Source organism: Eretmochelys imbricata, chromosome 7 (genome assembly GCF_965152235.1).
Source record: "Eretmochelys imbricata isolate rEreImb1 chromosome 7, rEreImb1.hap1, whole genome shotgun sequence".
Classification (NCBI taxonomy): domain Eukaryota; kingdom Metazoa; phylum Chordata; order Testudines; family Cheloniidae; genus Eretmochelys; species Eretmochelys imbricata.
The window spans coordinates 46,494,242-46,511,904 of NC_135578.1; the positions used below are offsets into that span (position 1 = coordinate 46,494,242).

The window sequence follows — 17,663 nt, forward strand, 5'->3', positions numbered from 1 at the left end:
AGTGAGACACACGGGGATTCACCCTATCACGTCAGGAGGCAGGTACGTGAAGGAGAGTTAGACAAGACAAGAGAGTGAAGAGATCTTGTGCAAGACACATTCAGACAGCAACACCATGGGGTGTGTCCAGCTCTCCTCCTTGACTCTGACCACACACACACACAGAGTAACTATAAGTCAGTCTGTGTGCATCCCAGCATCTGCAGAGATAGGCAGATGTATCCGTGTATGTATCCCCAGTATAATGGCTGGCTAGAGTATTCTTAAGAGTGGATTCCATACAGCGATTTTATAGGAGCTGTCAGAGAGGGTCTGTTGGTTTTTCAGAGGTGGTACAGTACCTGACACACTTCTCAGGGAGCCTCTAGTGGGACCTAGGGGATACATACGCTACTTTCCATGGGAAGCGAACATCTCCCATGGATGTCAGTGTCAGACCCAAGTATGATGACCCAGGTCAGGGCTTCAAACACTTCCCCAGCTGAGTGAGTAGGAAGCGGTCCCTGGAGAGTGGTGTCACCTTCTGCAGAGCTTAAGCTTTCATTTTAAAAAATATTTTAACCAAGATGTGGATAAGTGGCTACAGTTTGTGGGTGGCTGCATTATTGGTGCCCAGCCTGAGACTCTTGGAAAGCTGATTAACATCACAGTTATATCCAGTGCACAATAAACACTGATCAACTATTTATTCCTTTCATTGTCAGGGGGTGTGGTTTGGGGTGGGGGGATGGCCTTCGTACTGTCACTAGAATGTTTCATGCTGACTAGTGAGCTTAGGCCTCAGGCTGAGGCATGAGGGGAAGTTTTCCAGCCCTGCCCCAGGTGATGAAATGCTGGTCAGTACCTCTGGGCAGGTGCACTCTCCGGTTAGCCCCTTTCTGCACTTAGTGGGGACAGGAGCTGAGAGACCTGATGGCATCATTTGTGGAGGTGAGATGGAGGCAGGAAAATTGGCACTCTCCCATTTGGGATGTTCTGAGGTTAGCTGACAAGCTTGGCTCCCCAAGAGGAACTGCATGCACCTGAGGGAACCTTGGGAGTAGGAAAGGGGCTTTTGTGCCAGGGGCCTGGCCAGGAAACCTGGTACGGAACTATCAGCTCTTCACAGTGAGCAGCTGAGGGCATCAAGATCCCCTTACTCTGTGCTTCTTACCACCTCCTCCGCCTGCCTCTTTTGGAGCGGAGGTCCAGGCTGGAGTCCTTGCTGATCAGCAACTGCCACGGGTCGAGTGCCAGTACCACAACAGTACTCGGCTTTATTTAGTCCAGCCTCTCTCATGCAAACTCTGTATGCTTTCTGGAGTTAAATGCAATAGTGACAGAAGGAGAGAGATTAACAGGCAGTGACGTAGGAGGCAAATAACGCTTCACAAATGAGATGGGAAGTTGAGGAAGCAAAAAGCTGATGCAAGCCTGGAGTTGCAGAGGAGGTGTCCTTGCACTAGCCGGGGGCCGGGTAAGTGGGGCATAGCAAAGAGGGCAGAGAGAGTCAGGAGGGCAGTAGAGAGAATGTTAGGCTGCAGCAAAGTCCTTGCAGGGCTAGGAGGAATTGTTGATTGAGGCTGTCTGACTCAAGCAGGAGATGGTGGTAACATGGGTGGTACCTGAGTTGATTGGGTGTTTGTTACAGATTTGAAGGTGTCTGGGGATTGAATACCCTGGGCAGAAGATGTGCTGAGCACTAAAATCTTGGTACCAGTGAAATGAGGGAAGATTCTGCCACTCCCAGAAGAAGCCTGGACTTCCAAAGAGACTGGTCATCCTGCCTCAACCAACCCCCATCCACTAGTTCCGTGATAGCTACATTCTAGCCGACCCTCCTGCTGTAAATCCACTGGAGTGATTCCTCCAGGGAGCACCTGCCCAGGTTCACAGCAACTGCCCCACTGTTGCGGGGATCCCACAGCAACCCAATGGCCCATCCCCTGTCCGCCCTTGGGCTTTTCTGTCGCTGTCTCTCTTCACTCGGGGCAGCAGGTGGCACATGCAGGGCCCTCCACAGAAGGTGAGGAGTCTGCCGAAGTGGCTGGCTGAGTCTGTTCAAACATGATTGGAGGCGATAGAGAGCTGGAAAAGTAAATGCCTGGCTATAGGGGATGTGAAGCTATTTCCTGTCGCCCTCGGTATGGAACAGAGAGATGCGGCAGCTGGGGGTTACGGAACGGTGGAGCAGCACATTGGAGCCTGAAACCTTGGGTAAACTTTATTAATGCTTTTCCCTTCTGAGGCTGGCACTTTCTCTCTCCTCTTTTCTTCCTTTAGTTCATGGTGGCTGCTTATACAACCGCTCCCTGAGCAAAATAAACGCTCCTCTTGGTTATGCAATGGATTTCGTACAACAGGGGAGAACCCCCCCTGGTTGACATCTGGATAAATTAACAAGTGAAATGAGCCAGGCACCCCAGGCTAATCCAGAGTGGAAATTCGTGGAAATCCCAAGCCTATAAAGCAGTTTGAGTGGTTGGCTCTATCTGATAAGGCCAGGCCCAGCACTGGGTGAGCAGGAATGAGGGGCATTGGCAGTGCTGTGCAGAGGCCCAGGACTGGGAGGGCAGGAGAGAAGTGCATTTGGAGGCTGCTGGGCTGAGAAACTGGCACAGTCCCTCTCTATCTCAAGCCTGTGGGGACACGCTCATTTTGCAGATACTATTAAAGTAACCAAATCGGCCTTTCCAAGTCCTGCCCATTCACACAGTGAGCATGAAAATTCATAATCAGCCACAAAGCCAAAGGGAACAGGCGGACGTTGGGATGTGAGCCTTTCAGATGAGAGCTGTGTTAATTCTGCATGTGCCAGCCCAGGCTCATCCTCTCATTCCACTGCCCCAGCTGGTCCCCAGGGAGGACTCTGAGAGATTCTCCCTTGGGAACTTGTCGTCCGTGATTCCAGGGAGCCTGCACCTGGTGTGCAGTGACAGGGTATTCAGTGCAGAGAGCGGTGGATGCAGGTCTGACCCTCCGCTAGTCTACAGCACTCTGTGAAACACAGCACTGCTGACCTCAGAGAACTAGGATGTTTTTTCTTGCTTTTTCCTTTCATTGTTCTTCCCTTTCTTGGAATTGAAGAAGGCCATACGGCCGGTGAAGAATTTGACCAGCCAGTCCAGTATCAGGAGCCCTGCAGACAAAGTGGTTCCCAAGTCCACTGAGACCAGAATCAGTACGCTCGGCCACACAGGACCCTGTAGAGCAGCAGCTCTCAGACTGAGAGACCTCATTTCTCTCACCTAAAACTTAGAGAAGTCCTTGGCATGCTACCTTGGTCATGGTAATCAGTGCAGTGAGAATGGATTCTGGGCACGACCCTGTACTTCAAACCAACCTGCCTACTGTCTACCTGCAGCCTGCTACCACCAATGCTACATGGCCCAGCGTGTGATAACCGCTGCAGTAGAGCAATCCGTCTAGTTTGATCATTCCAGGACTAGGGCATTTGTGCTGTTTCCTCATCAAGGTGCTGAGATGCTGTGACCTTCATTGATCCTGGCTGCACAATGAGCTCCAGGCCCAGGAGAAAGCTTCTTGAACCAGTTCTGTGCTTAGACCTGTAGAAAGATTCCTGCCAGCAACAAATTCACACGGAGGCAAGGGGGACATCTTAACACCCGGGCTATTAGATCAATCCTTGTTTTAACTCTGCATGAAATGAGTTTGTGGTGACCTCAGTCTCTTTTCTATTAGGCATTTAACTGCCCAGAACACCTGGTGTGAAATGAGTTCTGCTAGGTCTCAGCCTGGATCTCCCATCCCAGGCATAATTCTGGGAAAAGAAGCCCTCACTCTTCTTCCCCTCTCCCCTCCTCCCCCTTCCCCAAAGCAGAGGAGAGGGGTAGAACACCTCAGAGGTGTTTCCATTTCAGCAGGTGAATGTGCACTGAGCCAGACAGAAGCTGCAAAGTGCTGAGAAATCCCAGAATGAGAAGTGCCTGATAAACATTCATTCATTCAAGGGGGAAAACCCAGACAGGTGTAATGCTTTTCCTACAAGATCAAGTCACCTTGACACAGAAACTACATTTCCGCTAAGTTAAAAAACATATTGTTCGTCAGGAAATAATCTCGCAACTTCAGCTCCGTCTGGTTCACGGGAGGAGATTGTGGGTGTGTTGGGGGAAAGGGAGGATGGCGAGCGAAGCAGACAGGGCCTGAGAATAGGGGAAGCATAGGTCCTCTCTGCTATATCAGTGACCCAACACAGGTCAGTAGGTCAGTCGTACCCCTCCCAGAAGACAGAGGCACCATGCCTTTGGCAGGCTGGCCACTGAATGGGGAGGGAGCATGGACTAAAGGAAGGAGATCTGCAGCAAGAACACGTTAGCAAAGAGAGAGACCCCAGTCCCACAGGTCTCCTCAGCGCTCTGTAGTCGAGATGCCAGTTCCTTGTTCAAAGCAGGAATCTCTTGATTAGCGGGAACAGGACTGAGCACGGAACTGGGTCAGGAAACCTTCTCCTGGGCCTGGCACTCAGTCCCATCTGCACCACTTCCCTCACTGCATGAATGGGGAGGAGGCTGATCAGAAGCTGCCATGTGATTCCCTTGGTAATCAGCAGCCATGGGAAAGGGAAAACTGCAAGAGCGTATGACAGTTTAGTGGAGTTTTTGGAAAAATATTCGATTACGCCACCCTCTTCCGCAGCTGCTCAGCCCCTGTCTTTCAGCTGGAAAAAAGAAAAATCAATTTCAGCTGATTTTCATCCCTTCATTGAACCATCTGCCAGTTCTCTTCTCCCCTCTCCCCCCCGCACACTGCAGCCAGGCCGCCTTGGGCTGCGATCTCTTCAGGTACCGCAGGTTCTCCCCCCGGCTGGTGGCGGGGGCTGGTGGGAGACCCTCAAGGAAAGTGAGGCCGCTGCAGGCAGCAGCGGTGGCAGTGCAGTAGGTGGCGCTCTGCCCTTTCAGTGACTCCTGAGCCAGTGCATGTGGGGCACTGTGCTTTGGTGCCAAGTGCTGGTAAGTCGTGATCAGTAAGATTTCCAGTCTTGCCCCTTGCACATTTGCAGATTGAGTAACTGCATTCTGCTTCCTTAAACTCTCCCTGCTGCTTGAATTTGATGAGCTACTTCCCTTCCTTTCCCTAAATTGCAGTGTGGTGTTGCTGGGTGCTGCTAAGCACCTGCTCCATCCCAGCCTGGAGGTGGGTGATGTGAGGTGATCCTTGGGTGGATATAGACTAATCCTGTAAAACACTGGGAGCCTTGGGAGAGGCTGTATATCTATCAGATCACCACGACAGCGGCATTTCCAGCCCGGGGGGTTAGTGTGCATACAGGGAGAGAGATCTCCATTAGTTTCCTTCCCCCTTGCTGGAGTCGCTATGCACCGAGGTTTACACATGCGCCTTGGACTGTTCTTTGCTCTGCTTGGAGAAGAGGGAGCCGAAGTGGATGTTAACAACTGCCAGAGATCATTGCCATCCTCAGTAATGTTATTGACAACACCATCAATGTGCGTGACGCTTGACACACACACACAGGGGCCTGGTTCTCCTCTCTTGCCAAGTAAATCAGGAGTAGCTTCACTGAACTTGGTGGATTTACATTGGAGTAAAAGTGGTGTAAACGTGAGGAGAGTCAGGGCCAATGGTCCATGCTCCAGCAGCTCCTCAAAAGGATTTAGGTGCCTAACCTCCATTGATTTCAAAGGGAGTTAGGAGCCTAAATACCTTTGAGGATCTGCGCATTACAGTCTAAGGAGAGTTTAGGATCACACATAGCGCTGCTCTCATACCTTCCATCTGAGGATCTCAAAGCACTTTATAAAAATTAATGAATTAAGTCTCATGCCCCCTCTTAGGTTATGTATATTATTATCCCCATTTTGCAGCTGACAAAATGACTTCTCCAAGGTCACAAGTTGAGGCTGTGGCAGAGCTGGGAAAGCCCCTAGGCTTAGTCACAAGACCAGCTTGGAGGAAGAGCTCTAGGTTTGTGGTTGTTGATGGAATGTCAGTGTTGGTTCAGGAGTCCCTTGGAGGAAGGTTCCTCAAAGTGAAGGAGCGGGATAGACTCTAAAATGGAGAAATCTACACGGGATTGCTCTAGTACACAGATAGTCTGCCCCTTCCCTATAGGCCCCTGTTGGATGCTGTTGTCACAACTCAGACTGATGTCATAATTAACAATGATTGATTTTTTCCAGACAGGTTTTGTCATCCAGCCAGTTGCCCTGGTGACAGCACTAAGTCTGTTTTTAACCTGACACACTTGTATCTTTCTCAGCTTTTTAATGGTGTTGTTGTCCAAACGACTGAGAAAGTGATCCAGGGACTGGGATTTGGGATGCAGAGGTGGCAACCTGGAGATGGGGACGCAGATCATGGAGATGGAGGTGGGAGGGACTGGGGATGCAGATGGTGGAGACGGAGGGCTGGGGAAGCGGACACATGGTAGAGATGGCGATCTGGGGATGAGGCCGCGCGATTGTGGAGATAGTAATCTGGGGATGCGGCTCAGAATCAGAGCAGGCTAAGAGTTCTCAAGTGTCATTCGGGGCCTGACCGCAATGGACTAGAGCCAGCATGCTATTCAGAGGCAAAGGGACCCATAAGGGCTCGATTGTGATGATGATTTTTGTTGTAACTTTTTCTTCTTGGTGGAAATTGGCAAAATTAATCGTCTACCCACATTTGTCTCAGCCCTTCTCCTCCTGGCAGACTGCTCGCTTCTGTGTCGAGCATTTTGCTGCCTCTCAGTGCATCTCCGAGTGGCTAGTTGGCTGGCTGCCCTGGGCTTCCATATGAAATGAGTTCTGCTGGGTCTCAGCCCCTCTCCAAGTGCCTGCCTGAGAGTCCTACAAGCATGAATCGCTCAGGGTCCCATCTCCTAGAGTGTGTTTGTTGCTAAGTATTTTTGTACTTCCAGGGCTTGGCAGACACCCCTGCCCCAGGAAAGGAGATACGTTGCTGCTTGTGCTCACAGCTCTCTCCCAGGAATCGGGGACATGTATTGCCTGCACTCAGTACTCTGCTGTCCTAATAGCTCCCTCCCTCCCCTTGCCTCTCTGTAGTTTTCCAGCGGGCACCAGTCTCCTTGGGCAGCAATTACCTGTGGAATTTCATTTGGAAAGAACATTGCTGGCTTCACATGACAGACGTGCAAAGCAAAACAGCATTTTAAGACGAGTCGGTGCTGTGCTTGTGGCTGTGAGACGCTACTAGCTCTGCCTGGAGACTGGCAAAGAAAAGACAGGCTCTATGCAAGCTTCCCGCTACAGCTGTGTCAATGCACTGCAGTCTTGACCTGAACGCTGCACCCTCAGCCTCGCTGGTCCAGTCCTGGACTCCCCACACAGCTCTGCCAGTGGCCCTAGGCCCTGCCCTTCGTCTGCCTGCTGCTCCGGTTCCCGGGCTCCCCGCACAGCTCTGCCCCTGCCACTCAGCTCTGCCTTTGGACTGCCCACTGCTCCGGTTCTGGGCTCCCCACGCATCTCTGCCAGTGCCACTCTATCCTGACATACAGCCCCCCTGTTATTCCTGTCCTAAACTGAATCTGCCAGTTGCACAGGGTTGTTGTTGTTGTTGTTTTTTAATATGGACTCTACTTAGAGCCTGCTGCACTTCTTCTCTTTTGTGCCCTGTGCCAAGCCATGCCCGCAGGGCTCAGAGGCAGGCGTGTGCTCACCCCCGAGATTTTACTGCAGATTTTTCTGGGGTTTTAAGCTAAAAGTCAGGACCAAGATTTTGAAAATCTCTGAGGGCTCATGGGCAGCCTCCTTGTTTGGATTCCCAGCCTTGCTCCAAGCTGAGTGCTCGGGAATCCAGCAAACAGTGGCAATCTGTGCTGGGAAGGGGCCAGAGCTGTCCCGTGAGCCCCACTGGGAGGAGTAACGGGGAATAGGAAACTTTATGCTTAGTCAAAAGAGGGGGATGTAATGAGCCCTGGGTGGTGGCGTATCCTGTGCACAGCCCAGCCCCCAGCTCTCTGGCAGTTCAGGTGGCATGACATACCTAGCTGTTTGCCAGTGACCCAGGACATCATCCCCCTCAATTGACCAAAGGAGCAGCATAGAGGGGGGGTTGCATGGTCTCCCGCCTCCCTGCTGCCAGAGGAACTTGGCGTGGGTGGAGCTGAAGGAAGGAAACAAAAGGGGAGCATTGTCCAGACTCATTGGGCCTGTGAGAGGGGCTGAATTTCTCCGAGCCCCTCAGGTGGCCCCAGTCCAAGCCATGATCTCTGAGTCCATTCGTTTAATTGATCAAGCATCAACAGTGCCTGCTCAATACAGAGAAAGTGGCCCAGGCTGGGGAGACTCTTTAAGGATCCATGTCTCTTCCTGCTCCTGGTGCCAGAGCCCTCATGCTTCTAGCTTGGCGTCATGGGGGAAGTGTTAGCTGGGGAAATGGCTGGGGGTTCTTAGGTGACTGCAGCAGGATGGGCTGAGCAGGTTCATGGCTGCAGAGTTGGAGGCGGAGAAGAGGATGTGGGACTGTGTCTGGCTGTGGATGCTGATAGGAGCGGACCAGCAGAGAGCAGCCCACTTGACCCAGACACATGGCAGAGTTGTCAATTTTACCCAGTCTTTGCTTTTATAACTTTCACATTTACTCTATATACGCTGAGCTTTTGCCCTGAGATCCCCTCAAACTAATATACATATTGGTACATTCTGGAATGGGTGTGTGGGGGTGTGTGTGTAAAAAATAGTATTCAACAAAACTGTGTTAAAAGAATGTTAAGGTTACAAAATCAAGCACTCAAAAATAGGGAATTGCCAGAACTAAGGTTGCCCATGTACCCTTAACTCTGCCCCTTGTGCATATACTACAGTCTTTACTTACATGATCACATTCTATTTTTTCCACAGGATCCCAGTTTCTTTTTACCCTCTTCATGCAACGAGTGGTCCTTTACCTTCTTTCTTACACACCATCCACATACAATCTGTGATTATTCATTTCTCATGGGCTTCTCTCTGGAGCTCAGCATTCTAATATCTGAGGGCCTTGCAAACATTAATGAATTTATTTTCCCGACTCATGTGTGTGATAGAAAAGTATGATTATCATCCCGCCCCCCATACCTTTATAGCTGGGAAAATGAGGCACAGAGACTGAGGCTAGAATTTGTAGACATGCCCCCTAATTTGGGGTGCCTCGATGGTTAGGTACCCAGTTTGAGATACCGTCCCCTGCCTCATTCACTGCACACCTTCCAACACCTGCAACAAAGGAGGTGAGGTCCTGCAGGAAAAAAGAATGTAATTGTGTGATTAAAGACTATCATAAAGTCAACACAAGGAGGGCACTCTGACACTTTCCTATTTCCCAGCTCTTAAGCACATGACTTTGTCACCTTAACAATAGATTTTAAACATAGTTTTGTTGTATATAATTATTGCTGCCAGCAATGGGCATCAAGGCCCGGATGAGTATGTAGACTGTAGTATGAGTATGCCCCCAGCTGCCCCCCAAAACTCTCCCCACGTCTGTCTGCACTAACGGATGTGCTCTAGAATACTAGAAGTCATGCAGTGCCCCCACACACCTGATCTATCCCTTTATACCTTCCCTTTTTGCCCCTTCTGTATGGCAAGGCATAGCATCCTGATATGAGGGCAGGACGCCATCTGGGGCAGGCATCACAGTGCCCCATGGATTTGCACGTGCAGGATTCTTCTCCAAGGGCGGCGCCATGGCTGAAAGGGCCTGCACTTAGAGAACTGGAGCGAAAGGAGAGGGCAGCAGTACCATGAAACCGTTATTGTCCTCTTCGGACTGCCCAGAGACGGGGAGAGCATTAGGCACACTGGGTTACCGAAATACAAATGGCGCTGTCCCCTGCACGGGGGAGAGGAGGGAGCCTGCTTTAGTGGAAGTGCGGGGAGCCGGACCTAATGCGGATATGCATCCCAGGAATGAACGGAGCCTTTGAAAGTGCTCACGGCTCCAGGGCAGGTGGGAGCTTTCTGTTCCTACAGCAGCGTCTCTTTGTGCAAGCTGGAGGGGGAGAGAGGGAGAAGTGAGCTGCCAAACCCAGTAACTCAGAATTACTGCCACCTCACAGGAGCCTAAGTCTGCGCTGCCAAGATTTCTGGCTTGGGGGGCCCTAGGGTTGAATAGCTGGGGTGGGAGAGGCTGCAGTGAGCTTGAGGGGCGTTGGCAGGGCTGTGTGGGCAGCCCATGACAGATCTAGCAACAGCTGCATGGATGAATACTAGGGATTTCAGTGAGATCACTGTTCATTTCACTAAGGTGTTCAAGCCGTGTTTCGAGAAGGAAGAAGTGACCTCCTGTGCCAGTCTTTCAAACCAACCCTGAACACCAGCTGCACAGCTGGCCTCCCCTAGAAGATCAGTCAAGATCCACAGATGACCTATGTGACGTGAGGAGCCAAGCACAGGGCTTCCCACCTCTGGGAACAGAGCCCAAGGAGCAGCGTCAGTAGTTTAGCCAGGCAAATTCCCTCCAGTCAAGGGCAGTGGGGCACACACACTCAGGCCAATACACCATGTCCTGAGGACTGGCCAGCCTCACCCCGTGCTCAGAGTATAGTGACGGGTATATTTCCACACTCTGTGCAGTGCCCAGCTGCATCAGTTAGTGACCTGGCACGCACCAGGCTTGTCAGCTGGTCACACAGATGGGGCATCAAGAACAGAGCTTGTGGGAGAAGCAAGGGCTTGTGGCGGAACCAGAGCAGTGGGTGCCAGGTAGCCTGGACTCCACTCCCAGCTCTGCCACTGACTTACTCTGGGGTCCTGGGCAAGTCATTTCCCTGCTTGGTGCCACCACACACCCCACCCCACCCCCCGGGGTATTGCGAGGTTTAATAAAGCTTGCAGAGTGCGTTAGATAGCAGTGCCAACTACGGTGCTTTTGATTGGTTGTAATCTGCTGCTTCAAAGACTAGACCTCTGACCAGTCAGCTGAAGAATCATAGAACTGGAAGGGACCTTGAGAGGTCATCTAGTCCAGTCCCCTGCATTCTCTAAATATTCTCTAGACCATCCCTGACAGGTGTTTGTCGAACCTGCTCTTAAAAATCCCCAGTGATGGAGATTCCACAACCTCCATAGGCAATTTATTCCAGTGTTTAACCACTCTGACAGTTAGGAAGTTTTTCCTAATGTTCAACCTAAACTACCCTTGCTGCAATTTAAGCCCATTGCTTCTTGTCCTAGCCTCAGAGGTTAAGAAGAACAGTTTTTCTCCCTCCTCCTTGTAACAAACTTTTATGTACTTGAAAACTGCTATCATGTCCCCTCTCAGTCTTCTCTTCTCCAGACTAAACAAACCAAATTTTTTCAATCTTCCCTCAGAGGTCATGTTTTCTAGACTTTTAATCATTTTTGTTGCTCTTCTCTGGACTTTCTCCAACTTCTCCACATATTTCCTGAAATATGGTGCCCAGAACTGGACACAATACTCCAGTTGAGGCCTAATCAGTGCGGAGTAGAGTGGAAGAATTACTTCTCGTGTCTTGCTTACAATACTCCTGCTAATACATCCCAGAATGATGTTTGCTATTTTTGCAACAGCATTACACTGTTGACTCATATTTAGCTTGTGGTCCACTATGACCCCCAGATCCCTTTCCGCAGTACTCCTTCCTAGGCAGTCATTTCCCATTTTGTATGTGTGCAATTGATTGTTCCTTCCTAAGTGGAGTACTTTGTATTTGTCCTTATTGAATTTCATCCTATTTACTTCAGACCATTTCTCCAGTTTGTCCACATCATTTTGAATTTTAATCCTATCCTCCAAAGCACTTGCAACCCCTCCAAGCTTGGTATCGTCCGCAAACTTTATAAGTGTACTCTCTATACCATTATCTAAATCACTGATGGAGATATTGAACTGGACACAGAACCGATCCCTGCGGGACCCCACTCATTATGCCCTTCCAGCATGACTGTGAACCACTGATAACTACTCTCTGGGAACAATTTTCCAACAAGTTATGCACCCAACTTATAATAGCTCCATCTAGGTTATATTTCCCTAATTTGTTTACGAGAAGGTCATGAGAGACAGTATCAAAAGCCTTATTAAAGCAAGATATACCACATCTACCACTCCCCCCCCCCCCCATCTACAAGGCTTGTTACCCTGTCAAAGAAAGTTATCAGGTTGGTTTGACACGATTTGTTCGTGACGAATCCATGCTAATTATTATTTATCACCTTATTATCTTCTAGGTGTTTGCAAATTGATTGCTTAATTATTTGCTCCATTATCTTTCCGCGTATAGAAGTTAAGCTGGCTGGTCTGTAATTCCCCAGGTTGTCCTTACTTCCCTTTTTATAGATGGGCACTATATTTGCCCTTTTCCAGTCTTCTGGAATGTCTCCCGTCTTCCATGACATTTCAAAGATAACTGCTAATGGCTCAGATATCTCCTCAGTCAGCTCCTTGAGTATTCTGGGATACATTTCATCAGGCCCTGGTGACTTGAAGACCTCTAACTTGTCTAAGTAATATTTGACTTGTTCTTTCCCTATTTTAGACAATGATCCTACCTCATTTTCACTGGCATTCACTATGTTAGACATCCAATTGCCACCAATCTTCTTGGTAAAAACCGAAACAAAGAAATCATTAAGCACCTCTGCCTTTTCCACATTTTCTGTTATTGTCTTTCCCCCTCACTGAGTAATGGGCCTACTCTGTCCTTGGTCTTCCTCTTGCTTCTAATGTATTTGTTGAATGTTTTCTTGTTTCCTTTTATGTCCCTAGCTAGTTTGATCTCATTTTGTGCCTTGGCTTTTCTAATTTTGTCCCTACATACTTGTGTTATTTGTTTATATTCATCCTTTGTAATTCGACAGAGTTTCCACTTTTTGTAGAACTCTTTTTTGAGTGTTAGATCATTGAAGACCTCCTGGTTAAGCCAATCCAGGGTGGTCTCTTGTCATACTTCTTATCTTTCCTACGCAGTGGGATAGTTTGGTCTTGCGCCCTTAATAATGTCTCTTTGAAAAACTGCCAACTGTCTTCAATTGTTTTTCCCTTTAGACTTGCTTCCCATGGGATTTTACCTACCAACTCTTTGAGTTTGCTAACGTCTGCCTTCTTGAGATCCATTGTCTTTATTGTGATGTTCTTTCTCCTACCATTCCTTAGAATCATGAACTCTACCATTTCATGATCACTTTCGCCCAGGTTGCCTTCCCCTTTCAAATTCTCAACCAGTTTCTCCCTATTTGTCAAAATCAAATCTAGAACAGCCTCCCCCCAGTAGTTTCCTTCAGCTTCTGAAATAAAAAATTGTCTTCAATGCATTCTAAGAACTTGTTGGATAATCTGTGCCCTGCTGTGTTATTTTCCCAACAGATGTCTGGGTAGTCGAAGTCCCCCATCACCACCAAGGCTTGTGATTTGGGTGATTTTGTTAGTAGTTTAAAAAAAGCCTCATCCATCTCTTCTTCCTGGTTTGGTGGTCTGTAGTAGACCCCTACCGTGACATCACCCTTCCTTTTACCCCTTTTATCTTTCCCCAGAGACTTTCAGCAAGTCTGTCTCTTATTTCTATCTCAACCTCAGTCCAAGTGTGTACATTTTTACTATATAAGGCAACACCTCCTCCCTTTTCCCCCTGCCTGTCCTTCCTGAGCAAGCTGTATCCTTCTATACCAATATTCCAGTCATGCATATTATCTCACCAAGTCTCTGTGATGCCAACTATGTCATAGCTGTGTTATTTACTAGCATTTCCAGTTCTTCCTGCTTATTCCCCCTACTTCTCGCATTAGTATACAGACATCTAAGAAGCAGTTGCATCACCTCAGTTAGGGGAGGGAAGTGAGAAAGTAGAAGGAAGCTGTGCTGACACATTCCGGGCAGTAGAGGGTGATAGAAATATGCTTTCCTTTGATGAGTCCTTGGGAGCAGACATTTTACAAAGCCTGGGTCGTGGGTGGACCTGGGAGAGTCCATGCTGCAGGGTTGGAAGTGTTGAGGCTATTCTAACTTCTCTTAGATATTCCAACAAGAGCAACAATCAATGCCATGGTTTTGGTGATGTGGGCACCTGCCTACTCCGGACTAGGCTGAGGCCTTGTCCGTATGGGGAAATTGACCTGCTTTAGCTCTTCTGGAGTAACTATGAAGTCACTTTTATTCTGGACTAGTGTGTTCAGACAGGCAGCTGTTCCAGACTAGCTTATTCTGCAGTAGCTACACTGGTCAGTTTCCCCAAGAAGACAAGGCCTGAGATCCAGATCACTCTTCACACTGTTTTGTCACCCAGCCATCCAATGAGAGTGACTTTCACTCATTTTGAAGATGAAGTTCTGAGAAGTTCCACATTTGCATTCATGCCCAGGCAGCATACAGTGTCTCAGCTGGCATTTAGGTGTGTTCCTCTGCGGTGCAGTCATTTCACTCTGCACTACAGCATCCATGGGGATACAGGGAGGGCTAGCCCTGTCTCTGCAGACAGGGCTGTTGCTTACCATGTGGAAAAGCATAACTGTTGCTTCTCCCCAGTTCTGGGTCATGTGCATCTCATCTAAGGGTGCACGCCCTTAATGCTGCAGCAATGTTGTCATTTCCTTTTTGGCTTAAAAAAATCCAGGGAAATGAAATGCAAACAACTATGTTAATGCAACATTGTGATGGCCGATGTAAACACAGAGTGGTTCAAAGAAAGGCTAAAGTTCAGGTTCTCCTAGGAATGCCTACTCATGGCTCTGCACTGGCGTGGTTTTGGGGCTTCCCAATTCGACTGTTAACCCTTATGGGATAGTCCTGAGGTGTTTTGCATCTGCAGTGTGGCCAGTTTCCTGAGAGGTGAGGTGTTAAGGGTCCTGTGCCAAGGAGGGTGAGGAGTCTGTGGCTGAGAGAAGGGAGAGGCCTGCTCAACTCGCTAAGGTGGAGCATGTCCTACACTGTGATGCCTCCCGTCCATGCCAGCCAGCCCTGCTTTTCCTCGCCTCAGTCCCACTGAGGAACCTGCATTTGGCAGGGAGCTCACATCAGGGGCATGCTAGCCTAGAGCCAGGGCAGTAGTATTCAGCTCCGAGGCTGGCCTGTGTATGAAGGAGTCTAAAGAGCAGAAGGCTCTGCTTGCCTGGGGAGGAGGCAGAAGGGCACTCTTGATGCTGGTAGGGAGGAGGGGGCGTAGGAGAAGCTAGGACGTTGAATGGGGATATCATTTGGAACAGGGAAGGAGGAGGGATGGAGCTTGGGCTGGAGCAGGATGTAGTGAAGGAGAGAGACTAGAAGAAGTTATCACAGGTCACTGGTCTCTTCCTGAAACTCTAAGGGTTAAATGTACCTTGTCCAGCATGTTCAATGTGGGCGAATTAATGCTACTCTGGGAATGTGAGCTTGAACATCAGCACCAGACTTTGTAGCTGGTTACTACCATGCACACTCTATATTTTGGTGCTTTATAGTGAGTGTTGATGGGCCGAAGGACTTCACAGGGGACAGTTCAGCTGGGTTAGAACCTTTTATCTCTACTTTGTCCTCCTAATGGTCCAGTCTGGAATGAGTACAATAGAAACACCAGAATACAATGGAGATGGCCTCTGGAAGCCACATACCAGTCATAACCTCCCACCCAGTCCCCAGGAGTTTGGGATGGAGCCGAGTGGGGTGATAATATAGCAATGTACACTCTCTGGTGTTTTCTGCAGCTGAGACAGTTATTGATTCCTTTCGCATGATTCCTTTGCCCTGCCCCTCCTTGGGGGAAAGACTAGAGGAGTCGCATAGTTTTTCTGGGGTTAATCTGATTGGCAGATCTCTTACTGATGGGGATCTCTGTCTGGGGAGTTTCTTCAGTGGGGGGATGGGCAATGGAGCAACAAGGTGAATGAGGTCTTCAAGGATAGAGATGTAGCAACAGCCTTCTCTTCGCTTGCACTCTACCAGCTCTGCCTTGCTCTCTCCTTCCCCTCCATGTTAACCTGCTCCTCTTCTCTTCAAAAGGGGCTGACACCCTGAGCGAGACGAGCTCCATCAGCCTGGAGGCCACGACCGACAGCAGAGAGACTTCAGTGGCCACCTCCATCCTGTCCCCCTTCACAGCTGGCCGCGGGCGGGATGAGGCAGACAATCGCAGCGAGCACAGCTACAGCGAGTCAGGGGCCAGCGGCTCCTCCTTCGAGGAGCTGGATCTAGAAGGCAACGGCGATGGGTCGGCAGGGCAGCCTTCTGACCTGAGCTATGCCGAAGAGCCGGAGACCACAAAGGCCAAGTGGGCTAAGGAGCCCACTGCTCTGGAGAAAGAGAAGGGTGAAGAATAAACCAGAGTCCTTCCAGCTTCCTCCCCTTTAGTTGGGAGGAACTGATCTGTCCTGTTTTCTTTCTCTCTAGCCAAGAGATTTCAGTCACCGATTCCCATTGAGCCCCGCACCCTTCTCCTCTGAGGACAGATGTTCCGAGTGTTATAAAGAAGGACAGCTGCACTAAGGTGGAGCGTAGCTAGGAGCTGTTCCCCAGGAGTCTTTCACCCACTTGTGTGCTGTAGCAGAGAGCTGGGGGTGCAGTCTGTTTGATGAGCAGTGAAATGTTCTTCCAGGCTGCATGTGTATAAATGCGTGGTGAGCTCTCTGCATGAGCTGTGGATGTGTGTGTGTGTGTAACACATGTTCTCCCTCTGCCTGTCTCCCTGCTCCATCCCTCCATCTCCTCAAGGCAGCCTGGTTCTCCACTGTATAGAGACACATTGACTGGCACCAAAGAGCAGACAGTGGTTTTATTCCATGGGAAATGGAAATATACAATGTAAAATCGTCCTCCTGAAACGGATGTTAAGCTTTTGGGATCTGTAATAAAGCAAATGCTTTTCCTCTGAGGTGTGAGGGCTCAAGGGGAGGGTTTTGTGATTCTGTCCTTTAACGCATGGGCTCGTCTGTTACCCCGGTCCTTGGAGAGCTGAGTAAGCCACACGCTTGGCACTTGCGCTGTTTCCAAGTGATTTTTGGAACAAAAGTGGTGCTCCCAGCTGATCCGAGTTTGAAGTTTCTTAGCGGCTTGCCTGGGCTGTGTGAAATGCAGTGGGGGCCATGCCATCCAGACCTTGGGGAGCAGATGTCCCCGTCACTGAAATCACCATCATTGCTGGAACTCGGCTTCCTGCATAGCAGTTTGAACAGAGAGGCCAGGAGTGAAGGCCGTGGACACCAAACTCCCTGAGGGCCCAAAATGCTCCTTCCAGGTCGGGGAAAGGCATATTGGCAGAGGCAGCAAAGGGAAGCCAGCACTGCTGCCCCTGTGCCATGGTAGAGAACTTCAGGGTCTAGGGTTGCTGGTCTGACTCCAGTCCCCTTAAAAGTCACTTAGAATAAAAGCTCTCAACTTGTCACTCAAATCCTCGTCTCCAAAGATGAAGTCTGATCCAGCCAGCTGCCTGCTCTGCCTGTTCCCACCATCTCCTTTCCCACCCTGTTTCCAGACAGACCATGTCCCAGGCTTGACATTTCTAAAGACACTCTTGCATCAGCTGTTGCAGCCTCCTTGAGTATTTTCAATGGACATATTCCTTTGTGGAGGGGATTGGGGTGGGCAGGGAGCTGGTCCGTGTTATTCTTTGTGACAGATTTGGGGAATAAAGTCCTTTCCTGGGTTAGGTTACAGATTCCTGGGTGTTGTGCTGTGTTATAGAAGTGTCTGTGCAGGAAGGGTGGCTGGATGAGGTAGAGCAGAGGTCATGCAATGGCATCTGTCACAAGGCGCCTCCCACATGAGACGCCCTCCTGCAGCAAGTCAAGGCA

General features: G+C 49.6%; 1 protein-coding gene across 2 annotated transcripts in view; it reads left to right on the top strand.

Annotated features, from left to right (window-relative positions):
- Positions 1-16,762, top strand: part of TEX264 (testis expressed 264, ER-phagy receptor) — a 128,720-nt gene extending 111,958 nt beyond the window's left edge. For both annotated transcript variants that reach the window (XM_077822676.1, XM_077822677.1), the window contains one exon: positions 15,877-16,762. In XM_077822676.1, coding sequence (XP_077678802.1) covers positions 15,877-16,193 — 317 coding nt within the window. In that variant the 3' untranslated portion in view covers positions 16,194-16,762. The remainder of the gene's footprint in view (positions 1-15,876) is intronic.
- Positions 16,763-17,663: the final 901 nt, after the last annotated feature.